This window comes from Cervus elaphus, chromosome 5, assembly GCF_910594005.1.
Source record: "Cervus elaphus chromosome 5, mCerEla1.1, whole genome shotgun sequence".
NCBI lineage: Eukaryota > Metazoa > Chordata > Mammalia > Artiodactyla > Cervidae > Cervus > Cervus elaphus.
The window spans coordinates 17,041,385-17,060,490 of record NC_057819.1 but is presented as its reverse complement, the minus strand read 5'-3'; the positions used below and the strand labels follow the sequence as shown (position 1 = coordinate 17,060,490).

At 40.3% G+C, this 19,106-nt stretch overlaps 1 protein-coding gene across 6 annotated transcripts in view; it reads left to right on the top strand.

The window, feature by feature from the left end:
- Positions 1–19,106, top strand: part of CIT (citron rho-interacting serine/threonine kinase) — a 172,055-nt gene that overhangs the window by 35,262 nt on the left and 117,687 nt on the right. For 5 of the 6 annotated variants that reach the window (XM_043901815.1, XM_043901816.1, XM_043901814.1 and 2 more), the window contains exons 6-9: positions 3,363–3,505; positions 4,381–4,474; positions 13,543–13,746; positions 15,218–15,371. In XM_043901815.1, the coding sequence (XP_043757750.1) occupies positions 3,363–3,505; positions 4,381–4,474; positions 13,543–13,746; positions 15,218–15,371 (595 nt within the window). Of the gene's footprint in view, positions 1–3,362; positions 3,506–4,380; positions 4,475–13,542; positions 13,747–15,217; positions 15,372–19,106 lie in introns of those variants that run through there. The other variant, XM_043901818.1, reaches the window with a different exon arrangement.

The following is a 19,106-nucleotide window of genomic DNA, read 5'->3' as shown; positions in this document are numbered from 1 at the left end:
TTTTGTTGCCTATTTTCTTAATGAGCCCTTTTCAAGAAATGGAAAGTTGTTTGACCAGTAGAAAAGACTAATCTAGTTTGGGCAGGGATTTTCAGCTCAGGAATTTGGATTTTCTGAATAGAAGCAAAGCTTATATTTGTTTTTGCCTTTCTAAGAGATGGTTCTGATTGTCTGAACTACTTTTCATTGTCATTACAGATAGAATTTTTTTTTTTTAAATATTTATTTGGCTGTGTCAGACCTTAGTTGCAGCATGTAGGATCTTTAGTTGCAGCACTTGAGCTCTTAATTAGTGCATGTGGGATCTAGTTCCCTGACCAGGGATCATACCTGGGCCCCTTGCAATGGGAGTGTGGAGTCTTAGCCACTGGATCACCAGGGAAGTTCCGCAGATAGAATCTTAGTGGCCAGCAGCTGCTCTGTGTTTGACTTTCCCAGTCTTAAACTAGCAAGCCATTCTATTTTCTTCACATCTTTAATAGAGCCAGATCAGAAAATTTGTAAGTGCACCATGTCGTCATAAATACGCATTGTTCTTATTTTAAGACATTTTGGTTCTAAAAGCATGAGTACTTCTGTTATTATCTGCAATATTTTTTTTTTTTGCGTGTGGATATTTAAGACCTTTTTAATGGCAGTACATATTTTTAAAACAGACGTTAAAAATTAACATTCCCCCACATGCCCAGAGCGTGTGGAGAACCAGGTTGGGATGTGTGGGTGAGCAGTAGGCAGCCAGGTGCCTCTGTGGGCTCTTCAAGGACTGGGATGAGCAGCTTTACATCTGCCTAGAATTTGGGGGAAATAAAGTCTGCATTTTAGCTGATGCTCATTCTCAGCATTGTTGTCTTTATTAGTTCATAATGGAAATCTCATCTTCAAGTTGTCCAGTATCTGGTTGAGTATCTGCTACGTGTAAGATGCCAGGTGATGAGGGGCCCTTGGGGAGGACATGCAAGTTTCTGGCTCTTCCTGAGGTCCCCAGTGTCAGTTGACCTGGTGTTGGGCAGAGACTGTACTGACCAGCCTGAGGCCTCTGGGGACATATGCAGCTGCTCCATGTCTGACTTGACTAGAGCCTTCTTCTAATTCTGGACTGAAAGCAAACAGGAATTTGGAGGAGGATGGAGAGAATTCACATCCTGTAGTTGGCTTCTATAATGCAGTGGTTTGAGAGATTTGTGTGCGTGTGTGCTAAGTTGCTTCAGTCATGTCTGATTCTTTGCGACCATGTGGACTATAACCTGACAGGTTCCTCTGTCCATGGGGTTCTCCAGGCAAGAATACTGGAGTAGGTTGCCATGCCCTTCTCCGGGGAATCTTCCTGATACAGGGATCAAACCCGCATCTCCTAGGTCTCCTGAATTGGCAGGCAGGTTCTTTACCACTAGTGCCACCTGGGAAGCCTTTGAGAAATATAGTGTTTTTTCAAAGTTTTTAAGAACTTGCCTCTTTCCAGAAAGGGTTTGAGTCAACTTGAGAGACACACACACCCACACATTTATATAGATATATAGATAAAATGGGGAATCAGAGCAAAGGACAGAAGGAGCAAAGGACAGCTTCCTAAGCTCTTAGGAAGGGTTGGCATGATTGCAGAGATGGTCGAAATGGGTCCCAGTTTCTCTTAGCCAGAGTGGAAAGGATGGTGCCATGAATTCAGGGCAAGGAAAGGACTTGAACGGTAGTGGAGGATCTTGTGGGTGCTAGGCACAGTCTTATCCCCATTTTACAGAGGACAAAACTGAAAGGCAAAAAAAAACCCCAAAAAACTGAAAGGCAGAGAGTCACTAGGCTGAGACTTGAAACCTGCTGGGGACGAGTCTTGAAGCCTCAGGTTACCTCTGGAATGTCAATCTGTTATCAGGAGGTGGAAGAATTTTGGTTTCTTTGGGTGGAAGACATTTTTTGCTAATGAAACATTTTCTCTAAGGCTGTACTTTATATTCTTCCAGTTTTTTTTCCCTATATATGTAAAAACAAGTGTAATAAATACTTTTTCAATCATAAAAAGTTTTACTGTATCCTGTTTCAGTTCAGTTCAGTCGCTAAGTCGTGTCTGACTCTGCGACCCCATGAATCGCAGCACGCCAGGCCTCGCTGTCCATCACCAACTCCTGGAGTTTACTCAGGCTCATGTCCATCTAGTCGGTGATGCCATCCAAACATCTCATCTTCTCGTCCCCTTCTCCTCCTTCCCTCAATCCCTCCCAGCATCAGGGTATCCTCTTTAAGGCATCACTTATCATGGGTAGCTTTCCATGGCAGAATGACTAGATCAAATCCATTCACTGTTTTTTTTTTTTTTTTAAGATTTCCTTTTTGGGGGTATGTGGACCATTTTTAAAGTCTTTATTGAATTTGCTACAATATCGTTTTGTTTTTTCGGCTGCAAGGCATGTGGGATCTAAGCTCCCCAACCAGGGATCAGACTTGCACCCCCTGCACTGGAACGTGAAGTCTTAACCACTAGACCTCTAGGGAAGTCACATTCATTCATTTTTTATACCTGCATCTTAACCTATTGTTTAGATATATCATATTTTAGCAGTCTGTTAGTGATGGCTATTTGATTTCCAGGGTTTCTTTTTCACATATTACAAACAATTCTGCAGTGAATCTCTTTATTGACAAACTATTGCAAATTCCTATGATATAAATGGTCAGAAGTAGAATTACTGGTTCAAAGGGTATATGTTTACATTTAAAAATTAAAAAAAATTCTTAAATTGGATAATTGCTTTACAGAATTTTGTGGTTTTCTGTCATACAACAAGATTCAGCCATATGTATGCCCATGTCCCCTCCCTCCCCAACCTCTCCCCATCCCACTCTTCTAGCTTGTCACAGAGCCCTTGTTTGAGAGTTAAATTTTTAACAGAAACCATCAGATTACCTTCCAAACTGTTTAAGGAAAAGATTGTATCATGTTTATTGTCTACCTCCTATATTCTGCCTGGTACCAAGAGGAATGCAGAAAGGATGCAAAAGGGTTTGTTGCCCTCCAGGAGTCTCCATCTATGCTGTGCATCTAATCAATCCTAGGGACTGTCTGGGGTGTCGACCTGGGTGGGTGGGTGAGTGGGTGGATTTAATTCAGCTTTTCAAACTTGCCTTGCAAACACTGTGTTTAGGAGTTGTCTTTTATTGTATTGATTCTCTTGGGTAACGGCTGTAATTTCCTTAGGGCAGGGACCTCATCCTACATGAGACTTACAGCGTGTCTCACACATCTTCATAGTTTTGTGAAGACATTGTAATTATAACATGTCAGGCAGTATTCGAGGATCTAATTGAGAACATTTCCTTTTTTTTGGGGGGGAGGGTGTATGAAGAATGAATAACTTTGGCATTCTGTACAGGTCATGGAATATCAGCCTGGAGGGGATTTGCTGTCACTTTTGAATAGATATGAAGACCAATTAGATGAAAATATGATTCAGTTTTACCTAGCTGAACTGATTTTGGCTGTCCACAGCGTTCATCAGATGGGATATGTACATCGGTAAGTGAGACTCTGGTAGTCTACTGAGAATTTATCTGTATCACCTAAGACTTCCTAAAATGGAGTGAGTGATTTCAGCATCAAAATAATTCTTCATCCAATTTTTAGCCAGTCTTCACCAATAATTGGCTTAAGGCAAATTGTGCAAAATGGCAGGCGTTTCTGCTTACCCATTCAACAATGAAATAGATCTAAAATTGTAGTCTTCTTACATTTGCTAGTAAGATCTGTTAATGTGGCTAATAAGAGGAGCTCTTGCATGGATTTTTTGGGTGCTATGGTAGGAAAACCAAATTTAATTTGCACAGGGAAGCAGCCTACCACACAGAAACAGAAGACAATATAGTTGTACTTCTGACCTTGCCCGTTAGTAATAGACAAAGGTGTTCTCCCAAATCCTCAATTGGAAAGTGTTTCTTTACATCTTCACTAAAATGTAAATTTTATGAGCATCTGAGAATGTTGTGGGAATGGAATGCTGGTTAGACCAGGAACCACAAAATCCTGAATAGAGTTTGGTTTTTTTTCCATTTACTAGCCATATGACCATGAGCAAACCCCCTAGCTTCTTGTGGCCTTAGTTTTTCTAATATAAAATGTGTATATTGAGGAGAACTAATCCATCTAATAACATGTATTTGTTCCCTTTCCTTTTCTGCTTCCCTTCCCCTCCCTCCCTCCCTCTATTCTTTCTCTTTCTTTTGCTTAAATTTATTTTGTAAAATGCTTATTACATATGTCCATCAGTAGGGAGGTCTGTATGGCAAAACCATAGACACTAAGATTCTTGGCTGAATCATGATCCTAGGTCTGCAGTTGCTTGATGATTGGCATGGAGAAGACAATACTAATTTATGGCCTTAATTTCCATACAGAGACATCAAGCCCGAGAACATCCTTATTGACCGAACTGGACACATCAAGCTGGTGGATTTTGGATCAGCTGCTAAAATGAACTCAAATAAGATGGTAACAAAATAGAATAAGATAACTTAATTGAACTTATACTACAAAGTGTTCTGAGGTCCTCATAAGTTTGGACAATATGGGATAAAGTTGAGTGACACTCTGAAACCTTTATCTGCCAGCTGTGAAATTATTTCTCTGCAGGGTGGGTGGGGATGGGTCACAGAGCTATTTTCCAGACTTACTTGACCTGGGACCCTTTTATGTAAAATACTTGTTAATACTGTACAAAACATTTTAAGGAACATTCTTGTAGTTTGGTTAAAAAAAAGGGGAAAATACTTACTTTGTTTTTCCCTTCATTTTCCTTGCTTATTAATTGATTGTCTTCTGTTACATTCTCTTTTTCATCTTAAATATTTTGATGAAATGAAACCTTATTTATCTCATTCCTTTACTTCATATGCAGTGCAATGAAAATTAATCACTAGAGCATTTGAACCAAGCATTAAGCATTAAGAACCAAGTGCTCAAAATGTCAATTCTAAGTCCTGGACTTTTGGTAAAAAGTAAGCTGTATTCCACATGTTAATTATTATTAAGCTGTATCCCATGTGCTAATAGCAAGGCAAGAGGGTAGCTATTGAGGTCAAGAATGAGAATACTTTAGAAAAAAGATGACAAAGTAAAAGAAAATTAGATTTTAAAAACTTCATCAAGTTGGCACATGCTAAAATGTAAATTTTCAAGTCAACTATGCAAAAAAGGGTGAGTCTAAGAGAAAATCGACTTAGATTTTAAGACTTATTTCCCAACTGAATTACTTGGTGACCTGTACAAATCCTCAGGAACTTGGGCTTTTATTCTTCCTCTAGAATATTACTGATTCTAGTTAAAATGCAGAAATTAAGGGGAGGGCCTGCTCTTCAAAATACCCCCAGCTCTGAGAGTTTAGTCCTTATAAAGGGCAACATATAAAATTGCCTTTCTTTTTCCTTCTCATGTTCCTTGGGGGAAAGGTGGGTATTATTATATTTGGAAAAGGCTCAAGGTTGTGTTAACTCTTTGCATGCCAGAGTTTCACCTCTCTGTTCCATAGACTTGAGGCCTATTTGACATAACTTCTTTCAGGTTCAGGCTCTTGGGAAAACAGGCTGTTTATGTTGTGTGAGGTCAGGGTTTTTCAGCCTCAGCATTGGTTGTCCTCCCCTCAGATTAGGTGTTTATAATCTCTTCTACTTGATCATTACATTAATAATGAGAGTATCAAAGAATTTTATGTTTTAAAGTGAAAGTGTTAGTTGTTCAGTTGTGTCTGACTCTTTCTGACCCTGTGGACTGTAGCCCACCAGGCTCCTCTCTCCATGGAATTCTCCAGACAAGAGTACTAGAGTGGGTTGCCATTTCCTTCTCTAACAGATCTTCTTGACCCAGGGATTGAACCTGGGTCTTCTGCATTGCAGGTAGATTCTTTACTGTCTGAGCCACTAAAAATTATTTACAATTAGGATACAGGCATGAAAACTTAGGTATTGGATTTAGTAGATTAAAGTACAGGAAAAAAAGTTAAATTATACAAAATTTTACCATCTGGGATTCAAAAACCCATGTCTTGCATTAGTGATCTTAATAAATTCAGGCATCTAGAAATAAAATGAAGCATAGGTAGGTAGTCAGAGCCACTAGCATTTTAGTCTAGAGAATTCTCTGTGGTGGGGGCTGTCCTTTGTGTTGTGGGATGTTTAGCTGCATCCCTGGTCTCTACCCTCTAGATGCCAAGTAGCCTCCCCTCCAGTTGTGACAACCTAGAGTAACTCCAGACATTGCCCAGTGTTCCCTGGGGGACAGAATCACCCTTGGTGGAGGACCTCTGCCATTGATGGAGAAGCATCAGAAGGCTTAATAGAGCTGGCAATATGTGTTTGTGATTAGAAAGCCTGTTTGGAGAACTGGATCATGATCCAGAGTCATTGCTTGGAAAATAAATGGGAATAAAGAGTAAGGTCCTGGGATTTCCCTGGTGGTCCAGTGGTCAAGAATCCATCTTCCAGTGCAGGGGACACAGCGGTTCCATCCTTGGTGGGGGATATAAGATCCCACATTCTGTAGGGCAATTGAGCCGGTGCACCACAGCAAGAGAAGCCCGTGTGCCGCAACTAGAGAAAATAGAGGCCCCGCATCACAGTGAAGACACAGTACAAACAAGAAAAAGCGTAAGGTCTCTGCATCTGGAGTTACTCTCTTCAGAGCCCTTGGTGGAGATGGGACTGCTTTTCATTTCAGATTTCTGTTTTCCAGTGCTGCAAACTGCCTTTTTCAGTTCTTCAGACGGTAGCAACATTCCCTTCAGGCAGTGAGCCTAGGAGCAAATAAGTGAAGTGAAAGTGAAATCGCTCAGTCATGTCCGACTCTTTGTGACCCCGTGGACTGTAGGCCACCAGGCTCCTCCGTCCATGGTTTTCCCAGGCAAGAATACAGGAGTGGGTTGCCATTTCCTTCTCCAGGGGATCTTCCTGACCCAGGGGTTGAACCCGGGTCTCCCGCACTGCGGGCGGACACTTTAACCTCTGAGCCACCAGGGAAGCCCAGGAGCAAATAACTCAGGTTTATTTGCTGCTCAGTGGTTCAGCCCTGATTTTTTTGGTCAAGGAGATAATGGCCCTCAGTTCTACTCACTTGAGAATGCTGTAGCTCTTCTTCTCTTAGAGAATCTTCTCCCCAGAGCTTTGTGCTCTTAGAGCTCAAATGTGTAAAGCAGTTGAGGAGGAATTTTTGGCATTGTTTTAAGTGAAAAGTCCTTTTTGTTATAAACAGTCAGTAATTTGCAATCTAGATCAAGTCAAGTATGGATATAGAATTAAAACTTTTTTGGTATTTTTGATCAGTGGTGGTGGGTAAAATACATGTTTCCTTTAAATAGGATGTTTTATAGATCTAAAATAGGTTTTAAAAGTTTTTTTTTATATTCAAAATTTACTATATAAAATATAATTTGGAAATTTCCTGGCAGTCCAGTGGTTAGGACTGTGTGCTTCCACCGTAGGGGGCTATGAGTTTGATCCCTGGTCAGGGAACTAAGATCCCGCATGCCTCATGGCATGCCCTGCTCCTAAATACACACAAACACACACACACACTCATTGGAATTATTGTATGTTATCCCAAATCCATTTATCATTTTCCTTGCCACTGCCACATATTGTCTCTGTATTTTGGGTACTTGTGAATCTTAGCTCTGTTGAGTTTCTCACCTTCCATTGTCTTTATTTAAGCTTTTTAGTCAGAGTGTTGCTTGAGGGTATTTTTGTTAGTGAACACAGGTGGACCATATTGCCTGAGCAGAGATGTCACCCACTTCCCCTTATTAGAACCTCAGAGAATGGCAGATAGCTAACAGTTCCAACCTGTCTCAGTTCTCATGAAAACAATTGTAAGGAGATTATAAATAAAGAGCATTATAGCATGTTAAGTGATAATCACTACCATTTAGCAGTTGGAAACCCATAGGAGATAACCCTTTTTGAGATTTATGGAGTAGTGAAAAGATTTTATTACTTTTCCATGAGAAGAACAACATAGTGAGAATATTTTCTCCCCTGCTTCTGCAGGTGTGTACCTATGCCCTGGGCAGCTAGAGGAGGAAAGTTAGGTTCAGTTTTCTGTATAAGCATTTTCAGAGAAGGGGATTGGGAGGAAGAAGATGGGTTTTCTTACCTTCCTCTCTGTCTGCTTTTTGCTTGTTAAAGAATCTGCTAGTTTTGTAAAAACAATCTGCTGGGTTAATCCTCTCTTTTCTTTTCTTCCCCCTCCTTCCCCTTGCCTCCCTTTCTTTCCCCTCTCTCTCTCCAAAATATGACAGACTTTTCTGTCTCCTAGTCATCTGATTATTGTCTCCTCCTGAACTGGTATACTTTCTTCCCTGTCAGTACGGAGAAAATCAAAGTTCAGTAAAACTCGGATCTTGTTAGATGATGTACTGCAGGCAGGCTGGGTTCCTAGTACGTGGTCCCAGATTGGTCCAGTATCACCCAGGTTGGCTGGGTGTGAATTCCCACCAGAGAAGAGTGAAAGGATCTTGCAAAATCCCTATCAGGAATTGTGAGATTACCTGTTGAACAGGTTTAATGTACTTGGAGGTCAGTAACAAATGGAAACTTAGTAGTCCTTGAAGGTGAAAGTTGCTCAGTCATGTCCAGCTCTTTTTGACCCCATGGACTATACAGTCCTTGGAATTCTCCAGTCCAGGATACTGGAGTGGGTAGCCTTTCCCTTCTCCAGGGGATCTTCCGACCCAGGGTCTCCTGCATTGCAAGTGGATTCTTTACCAACTGAGCTATCAGGGAAATGCAAGTAATTGTCATTAAAAGTCTTTGTTAATGGTAATTACTGTAGTAGGAGATGTACAGAAAACAAGCTAGGGATTATTTTTCTTAAACTTTTGGAAATTTGCAAAAGTATTGGACATAAAATGTATACAATCACTTACCTATTACGGAGCAGAAATCAATTGCAGAGTGATCTGGCTCTCTGATAACTCTAACCATTTGTTTGAAAATGAGGCATTCACAGTTTATACCTCTTGATGGGTCATGCTGATAAACATGACATAGTCAACTTTCTTTCAACTCTGGTTGTGAACAAGTGACCGAGCCCTGGGAGCTGTCAGCAAGGAGAACTGAATATTCCCAAACAATCCAATGTGATGATAAAATATACCCTGATATGTAGAAATGATAAATATTTGAAGATTGTGTTTTAATGGTTCTGCAGAATAATTAGGCATAAAGGGTAAGCATGTAATCAACGATATAGTGGAATTACCAATACCTAGTCAAACCAGGATGTTACAGTTTCCATCTCTTGTTTTTTAATGTGTTTTTTATAGTACTTTAAAAAAAAATTGGTTATTTCCAGTTCCAGTTCAGTCACTCAGTCGTATCTGACTCTTTGTGACCCCATGGACTACAGCATGCCAGGCCTCCCTGTCCGTCACCAACTCCCGGAGTTTACTAAAACTCATGTCCATCGAGTTGGTGATGCCATCCAACCATCTCATCCTCTGTCCATCCCCTTTTCCTCCCACCTTCAGTCTTCCCCAGCATCAGGGTCTTTTCAAATGAGTCAGTTCTTCACATCAGATGCCAAAGTGTTGGAGTTTCAACTTCAGCATCAGTCCTTCCAATGAACACCCAGGACCGATCTCCTTTAGGATGGACTGGTTGGATCTCCTTGCAGTCCAAGGGACTCTCAAGAGTCTTTTCCAACACCACAGATCAAAAGCATCAATTCTTCGGCACTCTGCTTTCTTTACAGTCCAACTTTCACATCCATACATGACCACTGGAAAAACCATAGCCCAGACCTTTGTTGACAAAGTAATGTCTCTGCTTTTTAATATGCTGTCTAGGTTGGTCATAACTTTCCTTCCAAGGAGTAAGCGTCTTGTAATTTCATGGCTGCAATCACCATTTGCAGTGATTTTGGAGCCCAGAAAAATAAAGTCAGTCACTGTTTCCACTGTTTCCCCATCTATCTGCCATGAAGTGATGGGACCAGATGCCATGATCTTAGTTTTGTGAATGTTGAGCTTTAAGCCAGCTTTTTCACTCTCCTCTTTCACTTTCATCCAGAGGCTCTTTAGTTCTTCACTTTCTGCCATAAGGGTGGTGTCATCTGCATATCTGAGGTTATTGATATTTCTCCCGGCAATCTTGATTCCAGCTTGTGCTTCCTCCAGCCCAGCGTTTCTCATGATGTACTCTGCATATAAGTTAAATAAGCAGGGTGAAAATATACAGCCTTGATGTACTCCTTTTCCTATTTGGAACCAGTCTGTTGTTTCATGTCCAGTTCTAACTGTTGTTTCCTGACCTGCATACAGGTTTCTCAAGAGGCAGGTCAGGTGGTCTGGTATTCCCATCTCTTGAAGAATTTTCCACAGTTTGTTGTGATCCACACAGTCAAAGGCTTTGGCATAGTCAGTAAAGCAGAAGTAGATGTTTTCCTGGAACTCTCTTGCTTTTTTGATGATCCAACGGATGGTGGCAATTTGATCTCTGGTTCCTCTACCTTTTCTAAATACAGCTTGAACATCTGCAAGTTCATGGTTCACGTATTGCTGAAGCCTGGCTTGGAGAATTTTGAGCATCACTTTACTAGCGTGTGAGATGAGTGCAATTGTGTGGTAGTTTGAACATTCTTTGGCATTGCCTTTCTTTGGGATTGGAATGAAAACTACCTTTTCCAGTCCTGTGGCCACTGCTGAGTTTTCCAAATTTGCTGGCATATTGAGTGCAGCACTTTCACAGCATCATCTTTTAGGATTTGAAATAGCTCAACTGGAATTCCATCACCTCCACTAGCTTTGTTTGTAGTGATGCTTCCTAAGGCCCACTTGAATTCACATTCCAGGATGTCTGGCTCTAGGTGAGTGATCACACCATCGTGATTATCTGGGTCATGAAGATCTTTTTTTGTACAGTTCTTCTGTGTATTCTTGCCACCTCTTCTTAATATTTTCTACTTCTGTTAGGTCCCTACTATTTCTGTCCTTTATTGAGTCCATCTTTGCATGAAATGTTCCCTTGGAATCTCTAATTTTCTTGAAGAGATCTCTAGTCTTTCCCATTCTATTGTTTTCCTCTATTTCTTTGGATTGATTGCTGAGGAAGGCTTTCTTATCTCTCCTTGCTATTCTTTGGAACTCTGCATTCACATGGGTATATCTTTCCTTCTCCTTTGCTTTTCACGTCCCTTCTTTTCACAGCTATTTGTAAGGCCTCCTCAGACAGCCATTTTGCTTTTTTGCCTTTCTTTTTCTTGGGGATGGTCTTGATTCTTGTCTCCTGTACAATGTCACGAACCTCCGTCCATAGTTCATCAGGCACTCTGTCTATCAGATCTAGTCCCTTAAATCTGTTTCTTACTTCCACTGTATAGTCATAAGGGATTTGATTTAGGTCATACCTGAATGGTCTAGTGGTTTTCTCCACTTTCTTCAATTTAAGTCTGAATTTGGCAATAAGGAGTTGATGATCTGAGCCACAGTCAGCTCCCGGTCTTGTTTTTACTGACTGTATAGAGCTTCTCCATCTTTTGCTGCAAAATATATAAATCAGTCTGATTTCGGTGTCAACCATCTGGTGATGTCCATGTGTAGAGTCTTCTCTTGTGTTGTTGGAAGAGGGTGTTTGCTATGACCAGTGCGTTCTCTTGGCAGAACTCTGTTAGCTTTTGCCCTGCTTCATTCTGTACTCCAAGGCCAAATTTGCCTGTTACTCCAGGTGTTTCTTGACCTCCTCCTTTTGCATTCCAGTTCCCTGTAATGAAAAGGACATCTCTTTTGGGTGTTAGTTCTAGAAGGTCTTGTAGGTCTTCATAGAACTGTTCAGCTTCTTCAGCGTTACTGGGTGGGGGATAGTCTTGGATTACTGTGATATTGAATGGTTTGCCTTGGAAACGAACAGAGATCATTCTGTTTGTTACACACACATTAAAAGACAGAAGTCTTGGCTCAGGCTTCCTGACATCAAAGTTGCCTTTTGACTGAAGCTACTTTCAGTTCCGCAAGGTTAAGTTGTCCTGTTTTAGACCAAATGTTTTCTCCTTTCTCCTCACTTTAGTCTGTCAGCACAGGCCTGTGAATTTCTTGGGTGGTGTGACCCTTTAGTTTTCCTAAATATGTATTTGTAATGGAAGTGCTGTTGCCCAATGGCTGAATGGTTCAAGAACAACAATATCACACTATTCTCTGGGTTTAGGGTTTGAAACAAACCTGTGGTGGGCCTGAGGGAAGGGGTGAAAAGAGAGGGAGTAGGAAGAATGAATTTGTTTTCTTTAACAATGGGTCTTTGGGAATGGGCAAGATTAAAGTTTTAGGCTGGAAGAGCTTGGCCTTCTTCACTGGGTAAAGGAGACTCCTAACATCTTCTCTAAACATGGATTTCCTCTCAATCTCTATTCAAATCAAAGCAAAGCAAATTGATTTTCTTTATATAAAGCCCAGCCTTAAAGATGTGTGGTCACACCTATAGAATCTCTTAGCTCAGATAGGGGCACTTAATACCCTTTAATGGGGGAGAGTTCTTTTGCACCTTGTAACTACTGATATGAGAGAATCCTTTTTAGATATAGGGTTATTTGGCAGCTGGTCAACCCAGTGTGCGATCAGTATCAGGCCCTCTTTGTTTCGACAGGAAAGAAGGTTAGAGAGGTGATCTTTCAACTTCAGATTTCATGGCTCAATAAAGCTTCAAGACAGTTTTGAAGACCCAAAGGTTGCCAGCTTACTAGGGTGCCTAGGAAGGAGTGGGAGTGAGGGGTAGAAAACATACCTTTTCATCAGCATCATTTCTGGAAACAAAGGATGTTTAAACACTAAATCAGTCAGAAGGACAAATTCTAAGAAATAAGGACAGTTCCTTAAATGGATTGTGTTTAGCTTTATAAAGAGACAAAGCTACATTGCCCTGATATTTCTTTGTCAAGGTCATGTGCTTGAGCACCAAGGATTGGAGGGCTCTGTGTTTCTGAACAGTGGGGAGAGAATCAGAGGAGCAGGAGTTGGAGTGAAGAAAATGAACTCATTAATAACATTTGACCTCTGGTGGAAGTTATTTATCATGTCTTGCCTTGTGGGTGGGCCGAATAGGAATATTGATTTCAAATATTTAAACTTGAGATACAACACATGTTTACAATATTGTGTTGCCAGCAAGCTGCCAGTTTTCCAATAAAGGGTAGATTGATCTTTTAGATTCATCTTTAGACGTTATCATTTTACAGTTTCCCTCAGTAAGAGAAGTTCTGTTGTATCAGTAAGAAGTATCAGGAAAGATATCTTCCTTTCCAGGTATGTACCCAACTCTCATTTGTGTAACCAAACAGTGTATATCATCAGCAATCCTGGCCCCTTTGCCTTTGGATTACATTATGTGCTTTTTTTTTTTTTTTTTTTTTTAAGTGAGTGACTCATTTGCATTTCCTGATGCTGTGCCACTTGACAGAAGGTTCAAGTGCCTGGGAGAATAGTAATCAGAGGCAAATCAGCTTATGTCTGAATTGTGGCTGCTGGCAATCTATTTGAGGATAATTGAAAATTTGCTGTGTTCATTTTATTTGCGGGTTTCCAGGTAAATGCCAAACTCCCGGTTGGGACTCCAGATTACATGGCCCCTGAAGTGTTGACTGTGATGAATGGGGATGGAAAAGGTGCCTATAGCCTAGACTGTGACTGGTGGTCAGTGGGAGTTATTGCTTATGAGATGGTTTATGGAAGATGCCCATTCACTGAAGGAACCTCAGCCAAAACCTTCAATAACATCATGAATTTCCAGGTAAAGAGCCCTTATTGGATTCTGAGGTAATATTGAGAAAGGTCATTTTAAAATGGTGCGAATGAACATTTATAATGTAAACCAGAAGTTCCGGATAATAACAACAGCAAATACTTTATATAGCACTTACTCTGTGCCAAAAGGAATTCTAAATGCTTTATTAATTGTATTATATTGACTCTCAGGTGCCAGTAATTGTTAAGTCTATGCCATCTTTTTAGGTATCATTAAAAAGGAAAAACTGCTGCCAATTAATGTAGTATATTTTATTGATTATAAAATGCTTTGATTACAGTGATGTTAAATGTGAGTAAAATGGGGGTCATAGGATTTGTGGAATATAGTTCATTAATTTGGCTAATCCTCAGGCAGTCGTGTGAGATGATATTGTTGTTGTTATTTTCATTTTACAGATGAGGAAACCAAAGCACAGTGTGGGTAAATAACTTGCCCAAAATAGCACAGGCAGTCTAGCTTTGAAATATCTGCTCTTGATATGCTACAGTTTCTTAGTGCCACTAGCTGTCAAATATGGTTAAAATTCAGAGACATGGATAGAAATACTAAGAGACACATAAAGTAGAATTAAAGCTATCGTCTAGAAACTGTATTTGTCATTATATTAGCCTGTTTCTTAAGGATATGATAAATATCCATGTTTTAGTTTCAACAAAAAGGAAAAAGAATTTATTTCACAGATTTTTGTGTATCCAATTTCTTCCTGGGATGCTTCGTACATATTTTTCTATAGAAAATATACTTTTTGTATGCTTAATTCATACATACATTTTTTGCTATTCTTTTGTCTCCTCCTGAGTTAAAATTTCCCCTGAGATGATGCTTGAGTCTCACCTGTTTCCTTCATTTCCATCCATTCATTCAGTAACGAGTAACTCGTACTCGGCACTGTTAGGTACCAAGTTTGCAGTGATGGGCAAGGAGAAAGGCCCTCTTGGCCTTCTTTCTCCATTATCACATGGAAATCAAAATACAGTGTGTATGTGCACAAGCAGCGTACAGGGGGAGCACGCAGGAGGGAGTGATGGAGTGGGAGAGGGAGGGGGAGGTAGGCAGGGAAGGAGGGGCTCGGATTGGGGTAGGCCTCTGGGCAGAGAAAGCAGAGTGATTTGTTTGGGCAGCTTTAAATAGCACATCATTGTTGGATGGCAAAGAGCGAGGCGGGGAGTGTAGCTAGGTGACACGGAAGAGGGTACAGAGATCAAATCATGAAGGGTATTGAACCCTTGCAAGGGACCTAGGCCTATTGATGTGAAGAGAACATTTACTGTGGGAACATGCCTTTGGTCCAAAGTTAAGAGGACATAAAACTTCCTTCTTAAAAAAAAAACTTGAATATATGAGAACTACTTTTTTGTTTTATTTATTTGAGAACTACTTTTTTAACTTTGAGACACGAGAAGCTGGCTTGCTAAGGGAATATTTTATTATTTTTAATTTTTTTTTGAAATAGCGGTTCTTGAAGTTTCCAGATGACCCCAAAGTTAGCAGTGAATTGCTTGATCTAATCCAGAGTTTGTTGTGTGGCCAGAAAGAGAGACTGAAGTTTGAAGGCCTTTGCTGTCATCCTTTCTTCTCCAAAATCGACTGGAGTAACATTCGTAACTGTAAGTAGAGTTGTATTCCTTCAGTTCTGGTGTTGGGATTAAGAAACACTTAAGAGTGATCTGAAATTATTCTGCCTCCCAGAAGTTGGTATAAATTATAAAAGTAAGGGTTTTAATTATCTATAGGAATGGAAAAGGGTAATGATGTAGCTGTCTTGAGTAATATTTCTACTTTAACATTGTTTGCAGAGAACTGGATCATTTATCAAACTCTGTTTATGTGGCCTTTAGAGTATTATCCCTCAGTACATTAGAGGTACAGATTGATGGAATCTGAAGGTTGTCACTTGGTTTGGCAGAATTTCTTCCCAGAGGAAGAGTGGACCTAGCTGTTTTGTTCACAAGATTAGGAAAAAGACTCAGAGATTAGGCAGAGTGCCAGCATTGCTCTGCTAATGGCCAGTCCTGCCCTAAAGCCATAAATGCCTTGCTGTGTTTGCTTGTTTCCCTCTAAAATATTTGTCTTTGCTCACAAGCACGTATAATGCATATGCAGAATGGATTCATTCATACATCACTTTGTTATCAATTACTGCAAACTGAATTCATTAAGAACAAAGACCTGATTTATTATCTACAAGTCCAAAATGCTTGATGTTTTACAAATTGGTCATTTTTTTTCAACCTTTTTATGCTTGGATGTGTTGATTGAATGAGATCTATAACCTGACTCAGTGATTAGCACAGATCAGAGCCTGTAGGAAAGCCATTGGCCCGGTTGAGTGTGTGTCTGATTTTTGGTGATGAGGGGAGGCAGGGAAATGGAATCCATTTCTAGGTGTCAAAACCAGGCTTCTAGTTGGAGCTGTGTTGTAACTGTAACCTCTTGAACCTTTAGCTGACATATAGGAGTTGGGTTAAGAGCCATTATTGTCCAGTTGAAAGCCATTTCGATGGTTTCTCTAACCCTCTGCGAATTTTCTGTAGATCTCTTGTGGCAACTTTTTTTTCTCTTCTGGTAGCCACATTACTATATTTTTCAAGTCTTTTAGGGATCAACCCCCAAATCTCCATGATTCAGGGCTTTTAATCAGAAGTACATTTTCAGTGCAGTCTTTCTTTTTTGCTTTTGGAAAGATTTGATACAGTTGGTTCTTATTGCCACCCAAATACTTAATCTTTTCTTGCCTTACCTTTTTTATCTCCAGTCTTCTTAAATAGAGAGCTTCCCTGGTAGCTCAGATGGTAAAGCGTCTGCCTACAATGCGGGAGACCCGGGTTCAATCCCTGGGTTGGGAAGATCTCCTGGAGAAGGAAATGGCAACCCACTCCAGTATTCTTGCCTGGAAAATCCCATAGATGGAGGAACCTGGTAGGCTACAGTCCATGGGGTTGCAAAGAGTCAGACACGACTGAGCAACTTCACTTCTTAAATAAGCAGCTCATTTTCTTATTCTTGTCTTTGCCAGTTGTCTCCACCCAAGTAAGTCAGCAAATGGTGATTAATTACCCAGGTAACTTTATTTTGTATTCTGGTAAACCTTGCTGATGTTTTGGTGTTGTGTTAGAATTCCCATATTTTGTTCTAGTCTTTTCTTCTCCAGCTGTTTATAGGTTTTAGGCTTGTTGGGCTTCTGAGGCTAAGTAACATTCTGTAAATTACACAGTGCCCAGAGAGGATACGTGTTGGGAGAGAGCGTGGCCCCTACTGGGCATCACAAGGTCTGTCTTGTGGGAAGTAATGGTTGTCGTTGGGATGAGATGATTCTGGGATGGGTCACTGTACACCTGACCGTCTTTGCACTTGTTGCCTCCTCTTCACGTGAGGAGACTCACTGTGTCTTCTGTGACTGTACGTAATGTTTCCATATCCTGATAAATATCTGCTTAGTTTTTCCTCATCTTTAACATGTTTCTCACTTTCCCATACTGAGTTCATATGAGAGAATTCTCACCCAGCTGAATCCTGATTCTTTTCTTAAATATATTTTTAAAAATAAAAATTGTATATATGTGAGACATACAGTGTAAAAATTTGATTTACATAGACACAGTGGAATGGTTACTACAGTCAAGCTAGTTAACACATTCGTCTCCTCAGAGTTTCCTTCCTCCTTTCCTGCCTCCCTCTTCCTCTTCTTTCCTTTCTTCCTTCTGTCTCTCTGTCCCTTCCTTCCTTTCATGAGAACATCTAAAATCTACTCTCTTAACAAAGTTTCAGTATTCAATACAGTATTCTTAAGTATGGGCATCACACTATATTAATACATTAGGTCTCTGGGACTTGTTCATCCTACATTACTCCAACTTTGTACATGTTCTCATTTCCCCCAACTCCCCACTTCTGGTGACCGTTTTTCTACTCCATGCTTCTGTGTATTCAACTTTTTTAGTTTCCACATATGAGTAAGATCATGTAGTTTTTTTCTTTTTGTGCCTGTCATAGTTCCCTTTGCATCATGACTTCCAGGTTCATCCATGTTGTTGAAAATGGCAGGATTTTCTTCTTTTTATTTTTAAAGGCTGAGCAATATTCCTTCACACCTATTTAAATATCCATTCGTCCATTGATGGACACTTAGGTTATTCCCATTATTTTGGCTCCTATGGATAATGCTGCCATGAATGTGGGAGCACAGATAGCTCTTTGAGGTACTGATTTTATTTTCTTCTGTATACCCAGAAGAGGGATTCCTGGATCACAAGAATTTCTATTTTTAATTTTTTTTGAGCATCCTTTATACTGTTTTCATAGTGGCTGCACCAGTTTATCTTCCTACCAACCGTGTACAAGGAGTCCCTTTCCTCCACATGCCCACCATTGCTGATTACCTCTTATCTTTATGATGATAGCCAATCTAACAGGCATGAAATGATAGCTCATTGTGGTTCTGATTTGCCTTTCCCCGATGATTAGTGATACTGAGCACCTTTTCAGACACCTGTTGGTTATTGGTATATGTCTTCTTCAGAGAGATGTATTTTGATGTCCTTTGCCCTGAATCCCGATTCTAAAATTCTGACAGAAACTCTTGATGGTTTTTATTTTCTAACTCCCAGCATAGTGGTTCTGAAGAGTCATAAAACACATTTGTCTTAAAGGAACTTCTAGTAATTTTAACAGCCCTTTTACTTTGGAATAATGTCACATTTATAGAAAATTTGCAAAGATAGTAGAGTTCCCACATACCCTTCTTCCAGTTTCCCCTAATGATAGCATCCTACATAACAACGTCACATTTGTCAAAATAAGATTATACAATTAATTAAACTTTAGACTTACTCCAGTTTCACCGGCTTCCTCACTCATGCCCCTTTTTCTGTTCCAGAAATCTGTCCAGGGCACTATATTGCAATTAGAGTGCTTGTGGCTGATGGCACTTTATCCTGGCTGAGGCACTTAATGTAACTCAGCCAGTGAGTGGGATCTCCATGCCCTCTGAGGATTGATAGGGCCTTTTCCTGGTGGTTCTCAGGCATCCCTGACTATGCAGAGAGCTGTGGTATTAATTGCAGTGTCTCCTAGCAGATTTTCCTATTTTTCACCCACCTTCGATCCCTGTGTATTTGGAATCAACTGAGGGTTTGTGACTGAAAACATTGCTGGACTCCATGACATTTGAGCTATTTTCTAACTAGGTGGTTCTAACACAAATTATGTCTTTGTCCAGTCCCATTTTTCATAAACACACATTGAGTGACTCTCGTCAACCAAAGCACTTGAAGTTAGGTTTCCTGAGTTCCTGATTGCTGCTCAAATGCTTCGTGATTCCAGGCTGTTGAATATTTCCACTT